Source organism: Ascaphus truei, chromosome 2, assembly GCF_040206685.1.
Source record: "Ascaphus truei isolate aAscTru1 chromosome 2, aAscTru1.hap1, whole genome shotgun sequence".
NCBI lineage: Eukaryota > Metazoa > Chordata > Amphibia > Anura > Ascaphidae > Ascaphus > Ascaphus truei.
The window spans coordinates 429,593,797-429,619,526 of record NC_134484.1 but is presented as its reverse complement, the minus strand read 5'-3'; the positions used below and the strand labels follow the sequence as shown (position 1 = coordinate 429,619,526).

Here is a 25,730-nt window from a genome sequence, read left to right as displayed (position 1 = left end):
ATTAGGAACATAGTAATACATTGCTGGAATAATGTCACGAGAATGTCACGGGTGCTCACCACAAACCGGACTGGACCCCGAAGCCGAGGTGGGGATACAGGTAAACCACCGCCCTACAGCCGCGTGGGCGGGTCCGGTAAGCAGAGTAGTTGTGGATAGCCTGGGTCAGGGTAGGAGAGTGTCGGATTGTAGAGGTACTTGCCGTGATCAGGGTTGGAGAGGTCAAGAGTATTCGAAGTCCAATGCCAGAGGTAGAGGAGTAGGTAGAAGTCCGATAAGCGAGCCAGGGTTCAAGGGTGCCAGAAGTCAGGAGCCGGATACAGAGCAGGATCTATAACAAGGAGACAGGAACAGACTGCGAAGTGGCTTGTAGCAAGCACAACCAAAGACTGACTATGCTCAGCAATCAGCTTAGGGCTGGTAGCACTATATACCGAGAAGAGCCAATGGAGAACTACCAGCAGTGAGGTCAGACGTAGGTAGAGCGCTGGTAGGCTGAGGCTGGATGCAGGGCAGGTGTGAAAGGCAGCAGGTAATTGGAAACCGCAGGGATGGCCATACACGCGCCCGTGCGCGCGACACCGGCCGGGAGCGGGATCGTGATGCAGCAGTGAGAGGGCGGCTGACAGGCACCGGCGCGCGCGGGGGTCTGCCCCGGCGGCGCGCACGCCCTGCAGGAGATGCGCGTGCAGCCGGACGGAGAGAGGGGGAGATGCGGGACCGGGTGCTGTGCGCCTCGGCGTCGGGCGTGGTGAGTAGCGTGGAGCCGTGACGGGACGTCGCGGGAGGTAGGAGACGCGGCGTCCTTACAAATAACACATGACGAATCAAATGTTGTAACAAGCTGACTATGAAACAAAACCTTAACTGAATATGGAGTAATCAAAGGGTTAATACCCAAACCAATTGAAAATATATCAATAGTAGAAACAGTAAAAACAGTAAAAATAAGACTAAAATCAATGGACACAAAAAATCATTTACATTTAAATGAACACTCATAATATGGTTAAAATGAGAGCTCATAATATAATTGGAAAAAAATAGAGGGATATATAATCAAATCTAATGTAAACTCATTTAAGAGAACAAAATACTAATAAATAGTAATTGCTAAAAAGCAATGTCCAAGCAGCTGATAAAAAACTGAGATAAAAATTACAAATTAAATTGAATTAATATAAAGACCTGATATCCAATTCTTCAGTCAGACCCCGGGGGGGGGGCCAGGGTCTTCATTTGATATATCCAGAATGTCTCCTGTTTAGAGCGGGCCTTAATCCTATCTCCCCCTCTTCTATTTGGATAAACAACCTGGAGCCCTTTATACCTCATTAAACTTGAGTCACTATTATGATGAATTTTAAAGTTACGAGGTACATTATGTTTAACTAGACCAGGGGAGTGCAATCTTTTTTCCCTGCGACCCCCCTGCTGTCTGTCCCCATCTCCTCGTGCCCCCCCCCCTGCTTACCTTTCTTCAGACGTCCTGGCGTCATGACGTCACATTGCCAAAGCAACGGGACGTCACATGACCCCACGGCATCCTTTGACGCCGCGCTGCCACGGCGACTTGTGACCAGGAGCGTCTGAAACAAGGTAAGTAGAAGTTTACAGGGGCCCTGCAGCTCCCCCGGCATTCATTTAAATGCATTCAGGAAGCGCGCGGAGGCCTCTGTAAACCCCGCGCCCCCCGGAACGAGTCTCGCGCCCCCCACTTTGCGCACCGCTGTTCTAGACCATTTCTGATATTACTCGCATGTTCAAGTACTCTTGTTTTCAAACAGAGTTTGGTCCGACCAATATATTGGAGCCTACAGGGACACTCCAACATATACTACAAATTGTGTCTTACAGGAAATACAATCATCAATTGAAAAATGTTCCTTAGTGACATGCGAAATCACGTTTCATGTCACTATGGAGGAGACTACAAGCCTTGCATTTGCCACAACTAAAATTCCCCACCGATTTGGAAACCAACCAAGTGCCATTTACAGGTGTAGCAGTATTGTGCCCTACATCACTAAGAGCCAAATATTTTTAACATTTTTGACTTTCCTGTAGATGAATCTTGGCTTTTTTTTCTCCAAAAGCGGGCCTAAAACTGGATTGTTAATTAATATGTTCCAGTGTTTTTTAATAATGGCCTGTATTTGGTGGCTACCTGAATTGTAGTTAGTAACAAACGGAAATTGAATAGTCTCTGGTACAGGTACAATGGAAGCTTGTAATATGACCTTACTTAAGTAATAATCCCTGAAGAACAGGGCATTATTGGCCAGTAATGCCCTGTTCTGAGGGGATTATTACTATTATAGGCTAAATGTAGGCTTTTTTTTTTTTTTTTTAATTTTTCATAAAAAAGATACATTTTTGTAGTCATATTGATTTTTATCAGCATGATTGTCTACATTCTTATGCTTTTACTGCAAGTTTATTAAAAGTAAAGTGTACATATACACAGACCCCTCCACACACACACACACACACACACACACACACACACACACACACACACACACACACACACACACACACACACACACACACACACACACACACACACTGTGCAGCCCCCTCCTCTACACCCAAAAAACACACTGCATCCCTCCTCCACCCTCTACACTCACAAAACACAACACACAGCAGCCTCCCCTCTACACCCACAAAACACACTGCAGACACACACACCAACAAAACAGACTGCTGCCCCCTCTACATCCATAAAACACACACCAGCAGCTCCCCTCTACACCCACTGCAGCCCCCATGTAAACCCACACACTGCAGACACACACACACAAAACACTCTGCACCCCTCCTCCATCCACAAAACACACACTGCAGACACACACACACAAAACACTCTGCACCCCTCCTCCATCCACAAAACACACACTGCAGACACATACATCAACAAAATAGACTCTGCCACCTCTACATCAACAAAACACTCACCAGCAGCACCCCCTTTTCACCCACTGCAGCCCCCTGTAAACCCACCCAGTGCAGACACACACCAACAAAACACTCTGCACCCCTCCTCCACCCACAAAACACACACTGAAGCCACACACACTGCAGCCCCCCTCTATAAGAACAAAACACACACAGCAGAAACACACCAACAAGACTCTGCTGCCTCCTCTACACCCACAAAACAAACACCAACAGAAGACACACACACACACTAATAAAACACTCTGCTGCCCCCTTTACACCCACAAAACACACACAGACACACAAACCTTTCCTTCACTCTCCTGTGCGGAGCTCTCTGCAGACAGGGTGGGGGAGGAGTCAGTGCCTTGCTGGTGGCTTCTGTCCAATAACCTCCCCTGTCTAAGTGCAAATTTCACTCTTTGTGAATAAAACCTGAAAGCTGATTGGCTGAAAAACTTGGCAAGCTGCCAAAAATTCTGGCCATTACTGATTGGTTCAAATTCCGGGCATTATCCAATCAGAGAGCAGGGATTTCAATAATGCCTGGCATTTACCAGCTTTCGCCATAATAGTCAATAAAGACTCCCTATTCATCTCTCTAACCCTAGTTAGAGCAGTTGTCAATAAACTAGAGTTATAACCTCTCTGGATGAATTTCTCAAATAATTCACTGGATTGTGCATCGAAGTCCACCTCCAGGCTACAGTTCCTCTTGAGTCTCATAAATTGACCCAAAGGGATATTATTAATCCAGGATCTCTTATGATTACTGGAAGCGAGCAATAAATTATTTGTATCTACCTTCTTGAAGAAGGTTTTAGTTCTTACTTTTTTTATCTGAATGGACTTCAAGATGTAGATCCAGAAAATCAATCTCAGAAACATGTGATGTCATAGTGAATTTAAGATTATAATCATTTGTATTCAGGTACGTCATAAATTAATCACCTTCCCACACGCAGATTGCGTCGTCTATAAAATGCCTCCACAAAATGACTCTCATGGCGAACGGATTATTAGACCATATATGCCGCTGTTCCCAGGCTCCCATGTACAGATTTGCGTAGCTAGGGGCAAAACGTGTGCCCATCGCTGTGCTGCAAATCTGCACATAGAACTGAGACAGGAAAAGGAAATGGTTATGGGTGAGAATATACCTAATAGATTTCAAAATAAACTCCCCCTTCAACAAGTGCAGTTGGGTGTCAAGTTGGGTGTCACCCTCCAAATAGTTTTTTATGCCTTCAATTCCCAAATCGTGCGGTATATGGGTATGAAGAGACGTCACGTCGAATGTTGCCCATCTATACGTGTCCTTCCATTCGTAATCTCCAAATAAGTTTAGGACAGCCGTCGTATCCTTAATATACGACGGGAGGACACTGACGTATTTTTGTAAAAAATAATATACGTATTGTGACAAATTCGACGTGATTGATTGAATGCCAGACACGATTGGTCTGCCGGGTGAGTTAGTAACTAACTTATGAATTTTGGGGAGGTGATAAAAAATAGGAATTCGTGTATGTTCTGTAAATAAAAATAGAAAATCATCTTTAGTTATGACAGTTTGTGAGAGTGCCTGATCCAGAAGACCTTTAAGTTCCTGAATAAATTGTACCGTTGGGTCACTCTTAACTTTAGTATAAAACACTGTATCATCCAAATGTCGTAAGCTTCCCTTTCGTAGTCAACACGGTTCTGCAATATTACTCCCCATCCTTTATCTACCTGCCTGATTATTATGTTTTTATTTTCCTGCAGAGTGAATTGGGGTAAACGATCCCCCCAAAAATGACGAGTGCTACAGAGTATACAGTCCCGAATATTGTAAGATATCAATTTTGCCAATACATCCGGATATCATGGAGAGAGAGCAGTGATGTGAATGAATAAATGAAGCTGGATATAACTACTTGCACCCCTATTGTGGGAAGTGGCCTAGCGATGAGACATCATAGAACGAGAAGGGGATTACCGGTGGAGGGCTCTCAACTAATACTGGACCCCCGTCTGTAAAGTCCCGCATATATGGCCAATTCACCTGGGGCAGCTCCGTGCAAAGAATTGAAAAGTTACTTACTAGGTCTCGTAGCTCCGTTCGGGTAGGCGTGCTCCTTGCTGTATGCTGTCAGCAGAAGAACCTCTCAATGTAGAGAGAGAATCAGCCGGCACCGCTGGACAAAAATATAAGGCTGGACTATGCTGATGCAAACGAAATTGATTTATTGAAACATGCACAAAAATGGAAGAAAGAAGGGGTTGGCCCCCGGTGGAACTCTCTGAAACCCCTGGGTGCCTGGTACCTCGACTTGAGCATCTCTAAAAAAAGAGAAGGTTCTGGGGACTGATGGTCAGACTCTCGTCTAGGGACAGAATAACGTTTGGCTTGATAGCCTTCCCATCGTGGAGGCTTGACACCTTCTCTTGTATTTTCATTTATTTTTTCAATTATATTATGAGCTCTCATTTTAACCATATAATGAGTGTTCATTTAAATTTAAATGATTTTTTGTGTCCATTGATTTTAGTCTTATTTTTGCTATTTTTACTGTTTCTACTATTTATATATATTTTCAATTGGTTTGGGTATTAACCCTTTGATTACTCCATATCCAGTTAAGGTTTTGTTTCATAGTCAGCTTGTTACAACATTCGATTTGTCATGTGTTATTCCAACAATGTATTACTATGTTGCTAATGCTGTTTTCTTCATATTTCAGCCTTACTAATTATTGGCATCTGAATTAGGATGTATTTTAATATGTCTAGTGTGTTAATGTATTATTTGCATATTTTTAAATCCTTTTTTGTAATTAAAACTCATTATTCATAATGATTATAATTATGTCTACATGTGTCTTTATGTCATCATGCATATGATTGGTTGATTAATACACTCTGAGTGGCCAATCATTAACATTTTTAGGGTTTATATACCACCTGTATCTGCACAATAGTCTTGTATTAGCTTACTGCTGAGTTCGGCGCTTTCAGTGACGACATTACCAACGCGTCCAAGTGCCGCAATGGAGAGTGAGCTCTCAGCGTGGGTTCTGTGAGCCCGTGAGCAGCAGTGCGGGGCTTGTACTATTCCAATACAAACTCTTCTCCGATACCGTGAGTTCCTTGCTGGGGACATTACCACTGCATCAGCAGAGGATACAGCCATGGAAGCAAGACCAAAGACCGAAGTGCCAGGCTATCAGGACATCTCTACCTACCTGGATCGGACCCGAGTGATGTCGACGGTGGCATGCTGATCTGTGACCTGCTGAATGCTTTAGTGGTAACATGTGCCCCAAACATGCCCTGCTTTAACAATTGAATTTTTTGTACATGCATATAATACCACCCCTTGTATTTTTCACATTATATTTTACATATTATTATTATTTTACGCTATGAGAGTTGTGCGCTGTTTTTGTTCTTTCACCATTGTGTGCAGAATTTTTGGAGAAGCCAACTGGCAGCTCTACTAAGGAGACTAAAGACATTGCAAGCGAATATCTAACCTTAATCAACAAGGACAGAAGGATGGACATTGTAGTTAGCGGGGAAGAAATCCAGACAGACAGCTTAAAACAGTTATAAACAAATGGTTACAAACACTGTGATTAATTGTTATGTTAATAAAGTTAAAGGTTTAAAGGAAAAGAAAACCATGGTGTTGTTAAAAGGAAAAGCCCATGTACAGAAGATGGAGAAGGTATTAGCAGAAAAATACATACAGAAATGTAACCAGGGTAAACAAAGTTGTTAACTTATGTAGCCATGCCTGTTTTGGCTACTATTCTGCTCTACCTGACATACAAGCCCTGGTAATAGTGCAGGCAGTGTCAGAACCAATCCACGGTTTTCCCCACCAGCAGCAGCTCCTTTGAGTGACAGGGGAGGAGGTGGGTGTCACGGGAGACCAGGGTTATTTACACCTTTTCCTATCAGGATCATTTGATTGAGCAAGACAAAGCAGTAAAATAAATTGCATATCAAGCCCACCCGCTGTCCATGGGAAGAACAAATGGTCGCCGGATAGCCCTTTGTTAGCCCAGGATGGAGGTACTCAGGTATAACTACAGTACTCCTCTTGTTCTAACACCTTGGTATCCCTGAGGCTTTCAACTCCGGGGCGCCAAGCTTGGTAGCCATCTGGTCTCTTGGAACCACGGACTTGGAATCCCACAGTCACAGACATAATGTTACAAGCATTTACATTTATTAAATAAAACCTTTAATAAAATACACTTTGCTTATGTGTCTTGTGTTTTAACGGGTATAAGTCTGCTGGTCCGGTGTCAGGGATAGAATAAGAATATATGTTCCCTACTCTTACCAGCCTTATCCCTGGTGCACTGCACAACCCTGACTTTAACTGTACTCACACAATAAAACCCTCACAGCTTTCTGACATAGCTGGAGCACCCCCTGAACCCCTATACCAGGTTCAGGGTGACTTGGGCATTGTCTGGGCATCCCACCTTATTCTAGAGACCACGGGACCATTCTGGGGATACCTTGATCAACCATGCCCTCTTTACTTTTCCAGTTTGTGCTGAAGCAGGGAACCCTGGCGGCGAGTCGCAAGAACGTTTTCATGGTAGGATTTTGCCGGAGCACTGTGCTTCAATGTGCCTTAGAATCTTACCTGATTCCTGGGTACATCTTTGGGCTGTCTCATAACTCGGGAACGCCGCTACATAGCAACAATCAGATTGACGTTTCTCCGCAAAACCCACCCTCAAACTCACAGCCTCGCAAGCTCCGCTGTCCAACACCCCAGAAAGGCAAAACGCAGAAAATACTGAATTGCTGCATAATTTATCCACAGTCTAAGTGATGCCTACACGACAGTTAGGTCCAAGAGCTGACACTCTAGGACCTTTACACACGGATCAGGGGTAAACAAATGGTCTTAACCTTTATTATTGAGCCTGGTTACCCCCTCACCGTCACAGTGGGCTAAGGTCTGTGTTCTGCCCAATAAGGAGTTCAGACCTTAGACCCTCCCCCTTGGTACTTAAGGGGCTGCACTGACTAAATGTAGCCAGTTGTCTCTCCCTCTTGAAACTGGTATCACAGCAGAGGTATTCAGGGCTCTGTCACCTTCTGTCCCCTACCCTTGGGGAGTGGGAGTGAATACCATACCTCTGACTCTAATAGGGAGTCAGGGAAGAGCAAGGACCACCCTTGGTGCCCGTGGCCAGGGGTGTGAGTCCAGGGACAATCCAGAGGCTGGAGGCCTAGTGTGTGCAGTGTTCCAGTGAATACTGTATTGTTGTATGCAGATAGAGAGAATAAAGAGTTGCTGTTTATAAAATATACTCCTGCCTCGTGAGTGTAATCTATCCGGGGGAGTAGTGTGAGTTCTCCTGCAGGGATTGCCTTCATATCCCTGCAGCCTGCAAGAGATGGAGGCGCTGACACCAATGAGATAAAGAACCAACATCTACCCCAGAAACCTGTCCTAATGTCCCCAACACCATTGGCGGACAACTCGGTATCCTGTAAGCCAGCAGGTACCAGCACTACACACCTGTATTTTAAAAAAAAAAGGATAAACAAAGAATTTAATTTACACTATCATATAATCTTGATCAGCTCTTTTCCCAAAGGGTCTTGAATGTAAATTGAGATTTCACATGTTCCAGCATGGGCACTCCCTTAGTTGAAATCTAATTCATAATTCAAATTCAGGGTTTATATTCTAAATTCCCTCAATTGAAAACAACATACTGTAAGCTCACCTTTCTGGGTGCAGTCTCAGCCCACCCCTTTCATCAATCTCTCTAGATTAAATTTTTTAATGACTTTAAGGAAGAAACCCTTTCTATTCACTTTTAAATGTTGGCTCAATATATAAAAAAAAAGCTGTGTGTGCTGTGCACGCGCATAGTAAGTGAAACTTCTTTGACTTTTGTCACAGAAATTGTATTTGTGTTTGTGATGTTTTAATTAAAAATCAAAATACAATTTCATTGACAAAACGCAAATAAATTTGACTTATAACGCGCGTGCTCGGTACACATCCCCTGTATTAGCTATTTGCACTAAGTGTGAATTCCTCGTGTGTGCGTGTGACTGAGAGTGTGCGTGTGACTGAGAGTGTGCGTGTGAGTGAGTGTGCGTGTGACTGAGAGTGTGCGTGTGACTGAGTGTGCGTGTGACTGAGTGTGCATGTGACTGAGAGTGTGCGTGTGACTGTGCGTGCGACTGACTGTGCGTGCGACTGACTGAGTGTGCATGTGAGTTTGCGTGTGACTGTGACTGTGAGTGTGCGTGTGACTGAGTGTGACTGACTGTGCGTGTGCGTGTGACTGTGAGTGTGCATGTGACTTAAACTGTGCGTGACTGTGACTGTGCGTGTGACTGTGCGTGTGACTGTGTGTGCGTGACTGAGTGTGCGCGTGACTGAGTGTGCGCGTGACTGAGTGTGCGCGTGACTGAGTGTGCACGTGACTGAGTGTGCACGTGACTGAGTGTGCGTGTGACTGAGTGTGCGTGTGTGTTACAGCGTGACACAGAGGGTGGGTGGGTGGTCTGCGCTCCGTGTCCTTTTATTCAAAATTTAATGGGCGCGTGGGGGTAACGGCGCCGCTGCCAGACGCTTCTGCGCATGCGTGGCGTCCGACAGGGTCGCCATGACTACTGCGCATGCGCGGCGCGGGCTGCGCAGAGGTTGGCGGCAGCTGAACAGCTCCCCTTGCTGCCTGTACGCGAGTGAGCCCAGCGGGGGGAGCTCTGTCTGAGTCTCCCGCCCGGCGGCAGAGGAGTGTCCAGCCACGCGGCAGAGGAGTGTCCAGCCACGCGGCAGAGGAGTCTCCCACCCGGCGGCAGAGGAGTCTCCAGCCCGGCGGCAGAGGAGTCTCCCGCCCGTGTATCCTGTGGCAGCAAGCCCACCTGCAGAGGTATGTGTATGTATTTATGTGTGTGTGTGTTTGTGTCAGTGTGTGTGTTTGTGTCAGTGTGTGTGTGTGTGACATGTCAATGGCCTGTGACCCTAGAAAACATACATTACACATGTACTGTATATACACCTCTGCTTTAATGGATTATCTTCCCCTCGGGCAAGGAGAGCACAAATGGGGAAGGGTGCCATCTTCCCCCCGGCTTGCTCCGGGGGTAGGGCGACTTGCAGGGTGCCGCTCGGTTCAAGCAGTAGATGCTGCCCCCATCACCGTGCAGCGGAAGCACTCGCCCCCGATGGAGTACAGAGCTACTGCTGTAATTTGAGCTTGGCGTGCGGCTGGGACCGAGAGCGGGCCTGGTCCCAGGAGCCAGTCGGCAGGTTGTAGCAGGAGAGCCGGGCCCGGTCCCCACTGCCCCGGATGCCGCCCGTGCCCATCTCCAACTGGGGGAAATTGTGGCCGGCCGTTAGGAGCGGCGCCGGTGGCTATCGCCGCCGCCGCCGCATATGTCTGCGGCCGTGTGGGGCGAGCGGCGGCCACTTCTGATTTTTGAAGCGGGTGTGATGTCAGTGTTGGGGTCGGGCTGAGCCAGAACACAGCCCGGCCTCAACTGCCAGCACTGACGTCACATCCGTTTCATTTCTGTCTCCACAATCCATTTTTGCCCCAGTTCGAATGAGGTGCCACTAAGGAAGTTTCACTTCAAAAACTTCATAACTTTGCTTCTATAATACTTAGACAACCGCCATCTTCACTGTTGCGTCTGTGCACGTAATATGGGCGCCTTAATAGGAAACATGACACCTTCACATTTAACTTCTGCAGGAGAAACAGATATCGGTACTTGGTGCCTCCTAATTTATTTATTTTTATTTATAAAAATGTTTTACCAGGAAGTAATACATTGAAAGTTACCTCTCGTTTTCAAGTATATTCTGGGCATAGTTAATATGACAAATAATACATGGTTACAAATACAGTTACATAAATGAACAGGGTATACATTATATATATATATATATATTGATTTGCATCATTGCAACTGTTACATATATCTAATTGTTACTCTTGCGAATGGCTGTGAGGCCCAGGATATTTCACGTTTAATACATTTACACACTTTTGGACTGTCGTCTTGCCCCCCACGATACTTTCAGGGTACGTTTAAAAGGTTTCCGTCTATTCTTGTGTCAGGACCGCCATATTTCAATCCCCCGCATTTACAAAACCAGATATCCTTATCCCTAGCTCAGCACATACACCCAGGCCTGGGCAGCGGCGCGTCCTGCCGTGAAACAAGTCTTGTATTTTTAAGACCATTTGTAACCAACATTAACCTCTCCTGTGCCAGATTGATTAAAGTACTTAATAATTTCTGCCATACTAATTACAGGCCACCCCCCCCCAAATTTTTTTTTTATCAGTGAGAGATGACAAAGCCTCATGCAGCCATACAAGGCAGCGCATGGAAGACCCCTGTGGCAGTGAAGTGGTTAATATCACTCAGCCCTCCCTTGTTTACCTCCGCGCGGACAATTTGAGCAAGCCCAACGAATCTGATTAGTCCATCGCCAACGGACCAATCAAGAGACGCGTTCGGGAGCGGAGGGCGGGCCGTACAACTCCATGTGACAACGTGATAGGTTGAGTTACGCGTCGGTCAAACAAGGCGAGTGCTGATTGGCTAAGATCGCGCCGTGCTTGCAGGGGTTGGGTTTGCTAGTGGCGGTCAGACAATCCCGGCGGCGGAGGAGGAGGGGGGAAGAGGAGGTGGCTGCAGGCCCCGCAAACACCGGAGGGACGAGGAGGGAAAAGAGTGACACTGGATTAACGCTGTGACACAGGGGGCGCGGGGGGGAGATCGGGGGCGGGGGGCCCCGGAGAGTGAGGCGGGGGTCTGCGAACTCCCCGGGGGGGGAGGCAGGATGAAGGTGACCGTGTGCTTCGGCAGGACCCGGGTGGTGGTGCCCTGCGGGGACGGCAACCTGAAAGTTTCCAGCCTCATCCAGCAGGCGCTGACCAGGTACAGGAAGGCCATAGCCAAGGTGAGTGACCCCGGGAGGGAGAGAGAGCGGAGGTGTGTCCCGAGCAGGCTGCTGATCCAGGCGGGGTACAGAGGAGCTCAGGCCGCAGGGCTCCCCTCTGTGTGCGGGGTGGTCTCTCCCGTGGACCCTGTCCCTTCCCCCCCCCCCCCGAGCATCCCACTCTGTGCGCTGAGAGGGGGTCCCACCTGTGCCATTATAATGTGGCTCTCCTCATCCCTCATGGACTTGCGCTGGGAACTTTTGCCAGGGAGGGCGGGTAAATAAATTGTCTTTAAAGTCAGGGGAGCTTTTAATATGACGGAGAGTTGGATTGGGAAAGTCATCAGTTGTGCGTGGAAACTGTATAACCTGCACTTCTGCGGTGCCTGTAAATATAGGGGATATACCATAGATTATAAACTCTTTGGGACAGGGCCTCCCTTCGCGTTATATTGTAATTTACCTGTCGGGCTTCTCCCCATTGTCATTTACTTACCTTGTATAGTAATTTTGTACAGCGCTGTGTATAATAGTGCTATATAAATAACATTATACATAGTCAGGGCTGCAAATAAGTGAGCGCTGTTACAGTAGCGCTGAATAGCGCGTGTCTGCACATTATGTAAAGATTTGTTCATTATCAAAGCGACATGCAGGTCTTCCTCATACTGATAGCATTGAGACATTCAGACTTACTCTGCCTCCTTTTTGCTTTGGTATTGCTTTAGGAACCATGTAGAAAATATTATTTTAAAACATAAAATGATACGATAAAATTATTGTAGGTGACCACTGTACATTACAGCATTCATATGCACTATGTGTATAAATGTACATAGACCATTTTAAATGTACACAATCAAGCTACATTTGTATACTAGTTTAGCCTTTTGGATGAGGGATAGTGGGTGGGAAGTGAACTCTGGGAAAACTTTCCAGAGATCCCAGGTGATTTAGAAAAGATCCCTTGTTCTGGTTGAGGCTGTTGACACCTATCTCAAGCGCTTTTGCAGATGATCACAAATGTAGGTTTACATGCCTGTCAGATGCTTTGAATGTTACCAGGTCTGACAGCCAAGGTTTACATGGAAATTACCTTTCTGGGGGTGTTATAATGGTTAACAGCTCTGCCCTGACTTTCTGTCAGTTTGTGAGTGAAATAGAAGTAGCCATGTTAGTCCAGTTATGAGGGTGCAAAATAAATGCATATTTCAGTATTGTGTGATACTTTGCACTATCAATTTTATATTTTAGGACAGGCTTTTAAGAGTTATTTCTCTTCCTCAGGTCAAGCAATACTGTACTGCTGTGCATATTGTTTTCTCACTCTCTGTCTTGTGTGTGTGTGTGTGTGTGTGTGTGTGTGTGTGTGTGTGTGTATGGGAAGCTTTTGCAGTTAACATTTCTAAAGAGATCCCTAAAATGTTGCAGTTCTCTTGAACTAATTTTTCATTTGCTCAGTTTGAATGTACATTACATTTGAGCTGGGAATGGAGGCATTTTGTCAATATATTCACACGGTTCCCAATAATTCACAAGAGGGTCCTCAGTCATGTCAGGGCTGATGTTAATTAATTCTGCAATACATTTTCTTCATAGTTGTATTTAAGACCGCTTCTTGTGTATTTGTCACTATGTAGGCATCACTAGAATGCTTACTGTGAATGTTGTACAAATTGAGTGATATAAGGCCTGACCCAGGAAGGATAACCGTTTTGTGGTGGTAGGGAGCATACATTTTAAAATGATTGCTGTGAGTGCACACCTTCTGCTGGAAAAAAATATATTTGAATGAATTTAATGGTAATAATTTCCAAAGTAATTAATAGGAGCTGTATGGAAGGGTGACTGTTTCTCGGTGGTATTAGTCATGGGGAGGAGTGTACATGTGCTAGAAGTTGGGTGAGGGGGTGGGAGATGATCACTGGAAGACTTAGTCCAAATGTCAGAAATACAGGTGACAGCTCTTGAGCTGAAATCATGAAAAGGGAAGAAGATTGTTGTAACGCCTTTACCACGAACAGAGACAGGTTACTAAAACACCTCCTATGTTGTGTTGTGTTTTGAAGCTACTGTACTGGTGCGCTTCAGGGTATTATAGATCAGGAGGTGGAATGACCATGCTGCTAAATATCATCCATACTTTCAGCAGAGAAAATGATCTTATCCACACAAGATGCAACTTTTTAGTTGCTCCGAAACACAGATCCTTATTGACACTGCTGTTTTTTTTATTTTTATACAAGGTATTAAACGAATTTGCACACTCCTAATGGTGAGCTTATGTCGCTCGTGACCAAGAGAACAACTCTTAAGTGTAATCTGGGAGTGAGATATAGCAAATGTGTTTTTTTTTGTGTGTGTTTCTTGTAAAGGCTGTGTTGGGGGTGAACGTGTAGCCATTCAGTGGTGCGGCAAGCCACGGGAATTTGGGTGGGCCTTCTCTTACAGATACTCCCTATCGTCAGTAGCTCATTTCTTCTGGCTGGTGTGGTAATGATGTGTAAACCCATTGCTGGGGTATGTTCTCTGGATTTGGTATATTTAAATGTAACGTGCCCAGCCTATGCAGTATTTAGCTTTTAGTTTGTGCGTGTACTTTCCTTGTGCTGATTTGGGTCCTTACCCACTCCAACCCATCTAAGGCCAGGTCCCCAGTGGCCACTACTACATGCTACGGTGTGCCGTCCACATACCAGAGCACAGCCCTCTTTGGGGCAGGCCCCAGTCGGCGTGTGTGCGTGGACGCACAACAAGGCGCGATGCGTGACCACCTTGGCCAAAAGACAACATTTTCGTCTTTTGGCGTGTTGGTTTAGCCAATGAGGATGAACCATTCGCTTGATGTCATGGCCGTGCCCCCGCCACGCCCCCCCTCTCGTCGGATTTCCTGCTCTCCACTGATTGAAACGGGTACTCGCCCTGCCAGACGCTCCAGCACACGTGCAGCCGTGACCACTGGGGTGTTTTTTGATGTCCCCTCGTTACGATTCTTCTCTGCACCACACTGCTTATCTGTCTAAGCATCGGAGTTATGATTTACTTTATTAATTGTATTTTTACACTTCCTGAATCTTGCTGGTTTACATCTCCATTTCTTTTTTGCAATCTAAACTAATCGTGTTGCTTCTCAGTTCTGCTGTTACTGAGGAACTACTTTAGGTGGCATGCTATTTCGGGTAATATTTATTTCTTGTTGGTATTATATGTGCAGTTGCAGCATCCGCATCCTTTTTGCTTTCGCAGTTTCTTACTGGTGAAACGCAAACTGCGATGCGCATAGTACAACATATACAGGATTCACAAGTCCTTCAAATATCATATTTGGTTCCTGAAGACCGGCAGATGGTGCTCAGGGTGATGGGTATATCGCATTAAAGACTAGTGCCTTTAAAAGTACATTACCACATGGCAAAGTAAACGTATTGTGATTTATAGAATGAAGGCGATAAATCTGTGATTTATGCTTTAAAAAAAAAAAATGACTTAAGTATTTTCTTTTGCAGCAGAGACTGAGGAAGGTGCTTATTGTTTAACCTATTTGCTCCTTTAATAATAATGTAATCGGATATATGCACAGTGGGTTGAGAACCACATTTGAGAGGAGATGGAAGGCTTGGTATGCGGGAACACGAACAAAAGGTGCAAAGGAACTAAACTTACTTGCAAGATTCCGTTTACATTGCTCACAAACATTTCCAAAACTACTTGTGCATTTTAAATCTTTACGGTATGCGTGCTAAGATTAAACCATTTGCCTTTTATGGGACCTTTATTTATTTTTTCTTGCTAGTTCACTAGTGGGAGAATGAGTTCTTCTGACTGGTTAGCTCTATGAAAATAGGAGTGGAGGGTACACCGTCCCTGTTGGCATCACTGGGGGCCATTTGTGCCCACGAGATCACTAGCCCGAGCGTTAATATGGGGGCGTGGTCCCGGAAAACTGTTTTTTTTTTTTTTTTCTTTTGGTATAAGGTTTAAACCTGGGGTAGCCAACTCCAGTCCTCCAGGGGCCAACAACAGATCAGGTGTTCAGCACGTGGCTCAGTCGAAGACTGCACTATCTGTGCTGAAGCAGGGATATCCTGAACCAGACCTGTTGGTGGTCCTTGAGGAGTGGCGTTGGCAACAGTTGGTTTAAACCTACCCCTGGGATTATTTTGTCTTGGTTGAATGTAGGACAGCAGCTTTACCCTAGGTCTCCTCTTTTGTAAACATGCATTTAGTTAGGCCCAGAGACATTTGCTGTCCAAATTATTAGCCTTTGTACACAAACCTCTTGTCATTTCTGATTCTCATTTCCCTTTTCCTAACAATATTGTCCGCAAGTTATCAAATCGCTATCTGCGATATTGCTCCCTAATAAGCTTTAACTGCCATTAAAGGAAATGGCAGATATTTGGGCGTGAATTGTGCTCTGACTCCATTGTGCTTAATTTAATTAAGTTGTTGAAATTTGTTCCTAGCACCTCCCCCCCCCCCCCCCCCATGTTACTGAAGCTTTGCAGCATGAATTTTCAATAGATTTTAGGGAGAAACAATGAATTAATAGATTGTATTTTGTTTGCAAGTATATGAGGTATTGGTTGACTGTTCTCAAAACATGGGTTGTGTGGGGTTCCCTGAGGGTTGAAAACAACTGTCTTTGAGTATGTAAAAAAAAATACGTGCATTGTTTAAACTCCTTTTGTGGTCTTACAATGCTACTTAGATCCCTCTATATCCTTCTTGGGATTACATATAGAGCACTAACAGCATTTTTCATCTGTCACTTATACAATAGTCTTAATTGTGCTTAAATGTATCTTGGATATTTAACTATAACTATATGCAAAACCTCTTAAGACTAACAGCAGTATTCCTTTTGTTGATACAACCATGCATCTCATTTTGAATTGCTTTTTCACTGAAAAGCATGTTAATCCATTGGTGCATGTGGGCGGCTCAATTAGGTTTCGCTTAACCCTTTCGGTGCCTTGTGTGGCTAGCAGCATATTGCAGTGCAATGAAGGGATTAGAACTGTGAACCTGATAATTATTGGTAACTGTACAAAGATTAGATGAAGTCCAAATGCTAGCCACTCGACATCTGCTGTCGGGGTCTGCGAGGCGAGATTCCACACACTGCAGCACATATGGTCGAGTTATAGTAACTAGGCCACTTATGCCTAATAATTTGCACTAAATCTAAGATGGTTTACATTGTAGAGGTTTCAAAAACGCTACACATGGGTGGCATTAGGGGTCATCTTAAAATGATTATTCAAAAGATTATTTTTATTTTTTTATTTTTATTTTTTTTCATCTGATTTTTAAGACTGTTAACAAAAGTAACAACCTACCAACAGGTAATTTGTTAACCATTAGAAAAGAGCTACTTAAAGCTGCAGTTCAAGCAATATCCTACATGTGTTTATTTTTTTTAAATCATTTCTATACTATGGGAAAATACTTGTAGCAGTTAAAAACAACAATTTCTAAAGACTTTTTTTTTTTTGTAAATTTGTTTTTTATTTGAATTTTCATTAAGGAAAGTGGGGAATGGGATACAGAACAAACAAAAAGGGTTACATGTTTAAAAACTGTCTTTGTGTTTCTAATGCAGGAAGCATTTTTGTTTATATAGGAAGCATTTCCAAAGTGAAAGCCCCTTCCCCTTCTGACAGGCTCTGGCTCTTGAGCCCGGCCCCCTCTCTAGCAGTGCACCAATTGTATCTAGTAACTGCCCAGTCACATGATATTGCTGGACTACATTGCCCACAATGCTTTGCTTTGAATTTAAATAACCCTGAGCAAAGCAATCGATTTTCAGTGTGCAGATTGTATTGATGCACATATTGAATGACAATGTATTATTATTTTTTTTTCTTGAACTGAAGCTTTAAAGTTTTTAGACTTGAATACTTATTTTACATATCAGCTATGTATTTCCCTCTGAAATGTGGCCCAGGACATAAGTAAAAAAGCAGTGAAATTTTTTCCTGGTAAAACATTGAAATTCTTGTGTAATTCAGCACAGCATATATTCCATCTTCAGGTATGTGTTGATGTGACCATGAAGGCTTACAGTTTTAACAATTGGCCAGTAAAATATGCGCTGAAGTAGAAGTGTTTATCAATCAAAAGAGAGAACACAAGTATTGTATAGATATCCAGTGGGAAATGTAACAATTGCCTGTTTCAAATAAACCAAAAAGTTGTTAGAACAGAATTTTACCATACTGTGACATATTAAAGGGGCAGTCCCAGCAGCGAGATTTTTTTATTTTTATTGTTTTTTTTATATATAATACAGGTGCCGCTACGACTGGATTGCATGATGTGGGAGCTCTACAGCTCCATTTTGTTTGCCCTGCAGGGTCTTTACTGGTGGCATCGGAAAAAAGTAGGGTTTCCCGGTGCTGAAATTAACGAGGTTTAACTCTGGGAGACCCCCTACTTTCTATTCAATAAAAAAGTGTGAAATAAAATTGGCCACACGTCTTACTTTTTTTTTTTTTTTTTAAATAGGAGCACTGTAGGTTTACTCTTTAGATGAGTCTTGCTTGGTCTAGGACATTTTGGTTGCGGCCGTTTCACCGCAACCAAATTTGTGCCTGTGTTTTTGTTGCAAGTGACCTCGCCGCCAGTATCTGTTGCCACCGGCTGCTAAAGTGACCCCTTAAACTAACTAAAAACCCCTTAAACTAACCCCATGCCCTAAAACTTACTTTTGGTAGAGTGGCCAACGGTGGAGGGTCCCTCTGTGGAAAAACGCCCAGGGGGTGAGACTTGGGCGCAGTGGGACGGCCGTTACCGAATGTTCCATTCTGAGTGTTGCTGGGATAGAGCAGATCGGTGCTCGCTGAGCCTATCATTTTGCAATGTTTGCCCAGTGATTTGTATGAATGATAAAAATATTGGTTATTTGCATTGATTTGCCAGATCAAACGATGCAGCACAGAGGTTTGAAGGACTACATAGAATTTAATTTTTTTCACAAGTGTGCCCCTTAAGGATTAACACTTCCTTGGTAGGTCACCAGGGATTGCAATTTAGGATTTAGTTGTAAAACAGCTGACGTGTGTGTTTGCTGCCAGAGGCAGCAAAGAGCTTAAAGTTGCCGACCAAGCAATATCCTACATGTGTTTTTTTTGTGTGTGTTTTTTTTTTATATATAATTAATCATTTCTGTACTATGAGAAAATACTTGTAGCATTTTGTTAAACATCTCTAAAAATTTAATTCAATCTATACTATAGAAACAAAAAAAGGCTTGTTACATTATAAACCATTTACAAAGTCACATCCCCTTCCTCTTCTGAAACAGAATACGTCTCTGCAGTCATTTAGTGAACCCTTCAGCCGAATCTTCGCCAATCGATCGGCAATTTAGCGAATTACTTATTGTGTGGGTTGTATTGATGCACATATTAAAGGAAAAAAATAAAAACGGCAGCTTGGGCTGCTGCTTTAATATAACTTGTTACCGCACGTAGATGAGTATTGGGGGAATGGTAAACATGTTGGTTTCATAAGATGCTTGATTTCTGTTCAGAGCCTATTAGTAAAAATAATAATGGCTGTTTAAATGTTTTGTTATTTTAACACGTCTCCTGCTTTTGTTATGAAATGAGAATTGTGCGACCCACTTCTCTGTAGTACTAGCTGCCTATACTTTGCCTTCATCTTCATCCCCCAATTGTGAAACCTGCCACTATTGTGTTTTTTCATACACCTAAACCATTTATAAATATGAAACATATATTTGTGGGTAGTCTGATCTGGAGGGGTGTGGAGCAGGTCCTACTGACAGCAAAGGAGTTCACATGAGGGTTTTTTTTTTTGTTTTTTTTTAATAAAACAACACAGCCTTGTAATTTCTTATTTATTTTTTCCTAACAAGTGGTGGTTGGTAAAAAAAAATAGATCTTAATCCTTCTACTGTTCTGAATGTAACAGTGGGGTGTGTAGTCAGAATAACCTTTCTAGTCAGGCTACTACTGGCATGAAGACCAACAGAGTATTTAACAGCTGGTTACTTTTTATGTAAAGTTTATTAGTTTGTTTTGTATATTATACTTCTATAGCATTATGATGTTTACCTTTTTCTTCTCATTTAACTTAAGTTTATTTTCCATGTCCTAAAAATCTGCCTTTGAAAGCAAGTTACCATCATCTACCTCCCAGTACATTTCATCACTAATTTTTGGGACCTGTTTGAGTTAGCTGATCCTTTATATTTCCTTTATTTTTTTTGTGGGGGGTAGACTTGAACTTGCCACTGAGATGTGTAACACATTGGTTGCATCTTGTCAGTATTTCCAAATACAGTACTACATGTATTTGGTTAGGAACTTGGCTTTCTCTTCCTATGCCATCCTACATGGCGTTCTTGTGTTAGGAGGAGGGCAGCATATACAGCCCTATTTGAACATTGGAGCGGTGAGACAGCCAATCCTCTGCTCTGCCACAGTGGGGAACTGCAGTGTCTTTTTGTGGCTACTATTTTTCCACCAAAAGCCAGATACTAGAAGTCCAGCAATCCTTTCCTGTTGTGATACGGAGCAAGCTCCTGGCTGTACACAAAGCAACTATTCCCCTCCCACTGAATATATTGTTTGTTCCTGTTCTGCACGATATTTGTTATATTTACTCCGTTTTGTTAGAAACTATGTGTGTGTATTACACAATTTTGTCAGGGGCTGAAATATACAATAAAAATTCCAGTGCATTGGGCAAAAGGTGTTTTGTTTAAAAAAAAAAAAAAAAAAAATTCAACAAAACACTTTTTGCCCAATGCACTGGAATATTTATTGTATACTAGCTGAGAGACCCGGCGTTGCTCGGGATGTAAATGCGTAATAGGTAGTATTATTTATAAATCGTGGAACAATAGATGACTATTTGTTGTAAAGGTTGGATAATAATGTTGAAAAGAAAGATGGAATAAAATGTAATACGATGTTTAAAAATGGTTTATTGTAAACACACCACAGTACAATGTATATTTTGGTGACATAACAGATGTAAAAATGTGAGGAGTGTATCCTGCTAGGGTGTGAGGCGGCGGGTGGCGGTTGTCATAATTTATGTATGTGCATGCCCCCCCCCCCCTCCGGGCGTCCGTCCCCCCGCTGGTTCGGCGGGTGGTCGCTCCCTCGTTCCCCGTGACTCGCCCCCCGTTCCCCGTGACTCGCCCCCGCCCCCCGTTCCTCGCGCTCCCCCCCCCCCGGCGCCCGCTTTCCCCCGATGTGCTGTCCGGCTGAGTGAGGCGTGTGCAGGCGGCGGCAGGAAGCGCCCTGTGTGTTCCTGTGTGGGGCCTGTGCGGGGCCTGTGTGGGCCTGAGGCGCGAGGCTCCGCGCCTGAAATAGGAGAGTTACTGGCAGTGCTGTGACTTACCTGAGGCTGAGGCGGGACGCGCAGTGACTTACCTGAGTGGGAGGTAGCGCCGGGGAGGTAAGGGAGCGGCTGGGGTAGGAGGGCCGCGCTTCCCCTCCGTCTGGAGCCGGTGCAAGGCGGCGCACGTGATGGGGGACGGGGGGACGGACAGAGGGAGGGGGAGTGTGTGTGTGTGTCCTGTCTATCTGTGTCCTGTCTGTGTATCTCAGTGTGTGTGTGTGTATCTTTGTGTATGTGTGTGTGTGTGTGTGTATCTTTGTGTGTGTGTGTGTGTCCTGTCTGTATATGTGTGTCCTGTCTGTGTGTCTCAGTGTCCTGCCTGTGTGTGTCTCCGTGTGTGTGTGTGTATCTCTGTGTGTGTGTATGTGTGTGTCCGGCCAATGAGAGGTGTGCGGGGGCGGGCCAAGGGAGCCAATGAGATTGCCGCTAGGGACACAGGGAGGGACACAGGGAGACACATACAGACCCGGACACATAGGACACTTTCAGAAATATATAGTAGATTTCTGCCCCTGACAAAATTGTGTAATACACACACACACACACACACACACACACACACACACACACACACACACACACACACACACACACACACACACACACACACACACACACACACACACAGTTTCTAACAAAACTGAGTAAATAAAACAAATATCGTGCAGAACAGGAACAAACAATATATAATTGAATGCTAAATTATATAATAAATTGAATGCTTGCTGCTACTGATGTATAGGATTTTGGAGTACTCCACTCGAACATTTCCTTTGTGTATTATGGTGTGCTTTTATATCTGGGACAAAAGGATATGTGCGTATACACAGTATAAATTGTCGCTATTAACCTTCTGATGTAACATTTTGTATGAGCTGCTGTATCCTAATCTAATTATTCCGAGGGGTAGCTATGTAGAAATAGTTAATAAACTATTAATTCAGCTATGATTTTTCTATCTAAATACACAACTCTAACAAGCCAAGTTGTTTTGCATAGATTTACATCGTGCTTTTCACTGTTTTTTTATGACCGTGAAATCTCCTGTCTGCACTATGATGCACCTTCTTGTGACTAGTATTTGTTGGTAAATATTTTTTGCATACAGAATTTTTCATGCTCACTTCATACCTTCAGAAAATGATTTGCCTGTTCATACATGTATATTATTGTTTATTATTATTATTATTATTATTAAACAGTGGCTAACCTGTGCTGCATGTCCTTTTTCTTGAAATTCTTACCAGTTTTCTGTTCAGAATGCCATCTTGTATAGGCCTCTTGGATTTTGTTTTTAATGACTTTCCCAGCTGCCAAGAATAACAAACACTTCCCTGTTCTGTTTAGTGCTTGTGTATGATGTCACAATGAGGGGCAAACACTATAGGGTCCCATTTAGATACTATTATAATAGAATATACATCTCTAACGCGTCTTTTTTTCTCTCCTCCCTCTACATTTTCCAAGTAAAGCATCCAGCAGAAGATAAGCAAGAGTTTGAAACAATATTTGTTCTCCAAAAAGGGTAGACCACGGGTGGGCAACTCCAGTCCTCCAGGGCCACCAACTGATTGAATTTTAAGGATATCCACTAATTGAGCCACCTGAGCTGAAGCTTGGATATCCTTTAAACCTGTTCTTGAGGACTGGAGGTTGGCCACTCATTGGGTAGAAGATGCATGGCGTTAACACCGTATATAGCTTATTTCTCATTGTAGAGGGTATCAAGTTTGCTAAGGTGGGTTTGGGGTGCTGAGCCGTGTACTATGTCCCCATAGTCGATAATGGGCATTGGTATCTGATGCGCTAATCTACTAGCAAAGGGAGTATATGACGAGCTTTGTCATTGATCTACTTATGGTAATAAGTCTTTAAACTCGAGACCAACAACATGGTTTAACATCTTTTTATAAAGACTCAATCGCGTGGAAACTCTGGGTTATTCATTAAACTGCTATAGTGCCAATCAGGGCACACTCTATTTTGATGTGTTTTTTGATGTGTTCAAGACTGTTGTACACTGCCCTGAAATGCAGGCTGTGGCCTGCTGTTGGAAAGGCATGGACTAGTGTTAGTGTTTTCCTGGACACATTAAAGGTGCATTGTTATAAACGTTTAACCCCGCAGCGTCATTTGACGCAGGTCTAAGATAAAGAGGGTGGGCGAGCATTGAGGCAGGGAAGACAGGGGGGCGCAGCAGAAAGTTTGCGCTCCCCTGCCTTATCGGTCACAAAAAGTTAGTAAGATAAAGTACTTCATTTATTCTCATACTTTAAAAAAAAATTTTTATAGACCAACATATTAGTTGTTCAAGGGTAGTGTTGTGCATAAGCTTTGGACACTGCAGGGGTATTCGTAAGTTTCACATGAAATGAATACTGAAGGTTCATTTTAGAGGGGCGCATCGTCGCATGCTTAGGGATGGACAAGCTTTCTCATAGACGCACGTTTTATGTATCCAAAAACGAAACCGTAATCATAACCAACTTTTCTAAAGGACAAAGCTATTGCTAATCAACTAGGAGACTAGGTCAGCGATTCCCACCTTTGTCCCAAGCCCTTCAGCTACGGAAAAGAAACAGGTTACTTAACTTCCTGTTTAAAGTGCCCCTATAGTTGAAGAGTTATGGAACCATGAAGAAGCCATCATGTCATTATCCTTTTCTTTACAGGAGCTAAAGGAGCACATTGCAAAGCTCAGATCAGACGTTGGAAATGTCATTAGAAGATTCAATAAAGCTAAACACTAGAGACACAATAGTAATGGTGATTAGGTGGAAGCCAATTACACTAATACCTTTTGTTTTGCCTGTGATGTCAGACTGCACCTTTTTTGTGCTCATCTGAGTGGAAGAGAAGGACATCCTCCTCTGTTCAGGACAGTGGAACAAATAATTGAGACTCCCATATGAACTATAGAGGTCATTGAAAGGCCTGGCAAACAATATGACTGGTGCTTTGCTGCTACACATTGTGGCACAAAAAGTTACATTCAAATATTTGGGGTGATTTATGTTTGTAATTTTTATTATAATCCTGCTGTTGGCATTTTTTTTTTTTTTTTAAACCGTTTGAGGCCCCTTATGGTTTTTTTTCTTCTTTTTTTTAAGAGTGAAAAGAATGACTTGGTTATAAAGAAACCTTTGTTTAAGGAAGGCCGTTTTATTTTGAGGGATAAAACTAACATTTTTCTTTTGTGCAGCTTTTGTTCCATCCTGGCATTGAATCAAAGTGGCAAATCTAGAATTTGTGCCCTCCAACAAGTGTTGAGCAAAATAACTTCTACTTGCTTGTTTTTCATGCTAAAGTACAAGTGGTGCATTGTTTTATTTTTACATCATTTTGGTCTGACATCTAGGCTGTTCAAATGAAATAATTTCATAGGTTTTGTTTTATTCTTACTAGAAGAATGATAAATTGCTGCACACTATTATAATCAGAAAAAAGGGGATACAACTACCGGTGCTCCTGGTTCAGGATTCTGTGTATCAATCCAGGGTATAACGAAGGGAAGAAAATCAGGGCTCCACGGATTTGCTCAATAAACTAATTTATTGCCAATAGACTTCAGGCCTTTCTCAAAAGCAGAAATGGCATTTGTCTTGTTATTAAACAGATTAGGCTATGGCTTGAGGATCTGCTTTTCTTGCCTCTCTGTATACTGGACATTTACATTAAACTCTTAGTTTTAGTATAAGTGGATATTTACTGTACAGTAGGTTTGGATGAGAGATTCTGCTGGTGAATTCAGAGACTGCCTTGGGATGCATGTTTCTGTGTTCGCCTGTGTTTCCGTGCGGCGGATTCTCACCCTGCCGAATGCATTGTTTCTTCTCTCACAGGTTGAGCTGAATTGTGTTGAGCTAACACAGTCCCAGAAATAACATGCTTGGATGCCATCCTGTTGTATTATTTCCCACTGTAGTGGAACTGGTTTAGAAAGACACAAGCGAGTACGTTTGTCTTTCCCAATGAAGCATTTTGTTGCTGGTTAGTAGTGATGATGGACAAACCTCCAGTTGGAGAAATCATGTTTTTAAGCACCTTCTCAGTACCTGCATTTTTGTGCAGTTCCAGTAGTAAGACATTTGCTTTGGAATGATCTTAAAAACAAACTGCCATGTTCAGTGCAGCAAATTTATGTGCAGTAATGATTCAAGTCTCCTCCTACTCTTAATAATAATAATAATAATATATATATATTATATATATATATTATATATAATAATACAAAAATATTATATATATAATTTTTCTTTAATTTGATTTCTATTCAATTTTTCGACATGCACCTAAAGACATTTAGGTTCAGTACTAGTAACAATCGTGGTGTTTCTATTATAAAAAAATAATGGGCTAAATTAATATATAGCTGTGGTCAATGAAACTGTAAAACTGATGAATATCTGCCAATATGACAGAAAATAAAACCTTGGTTAGGAACAGATGGCTGCTGGCTTACCATCCAATTCTT

The 25,730-nt window shown here is 43.2% G+C and overlaps 1 protein-coding gene across 10 annotated transcripts in view; it reads left to right on the top strand.

Annotated features, from left to right (window-relative positions):
* The first annotated feature begins 11,721 nt into the window (after nucleotides 1-11,721).
* Nucleotides 11,722-25,730, top strand: part of PARD3 (par-3 family cell polarity regulator) — a 609,688-nt gene continuing 595,679 nt past the window's right edge. For 5 of the 10 annotated variants that reach the window (XM_075587739.1, XM_075587740.1, XM_075587743.1 and 2 more), the window contains exon 1: nucleotides 11,723-11,896. In XM_075587739.1, coding sequence (XP_075443854.1) covers nucleotides 11,777-11,896 — 120 coding nt within the window. In that variant the 5' untranslated portion in view covers nucleotides 11,723-11,776. Of the gene's footprint in view, nucleotides 11,897-25,730 lie in introns of all 10 variants that reach the window. The other 5 variants (XM_075587744.1, XM_075587745.1, XM_075587742.1 and 2 more) reach the window with 3 other exon arrangements.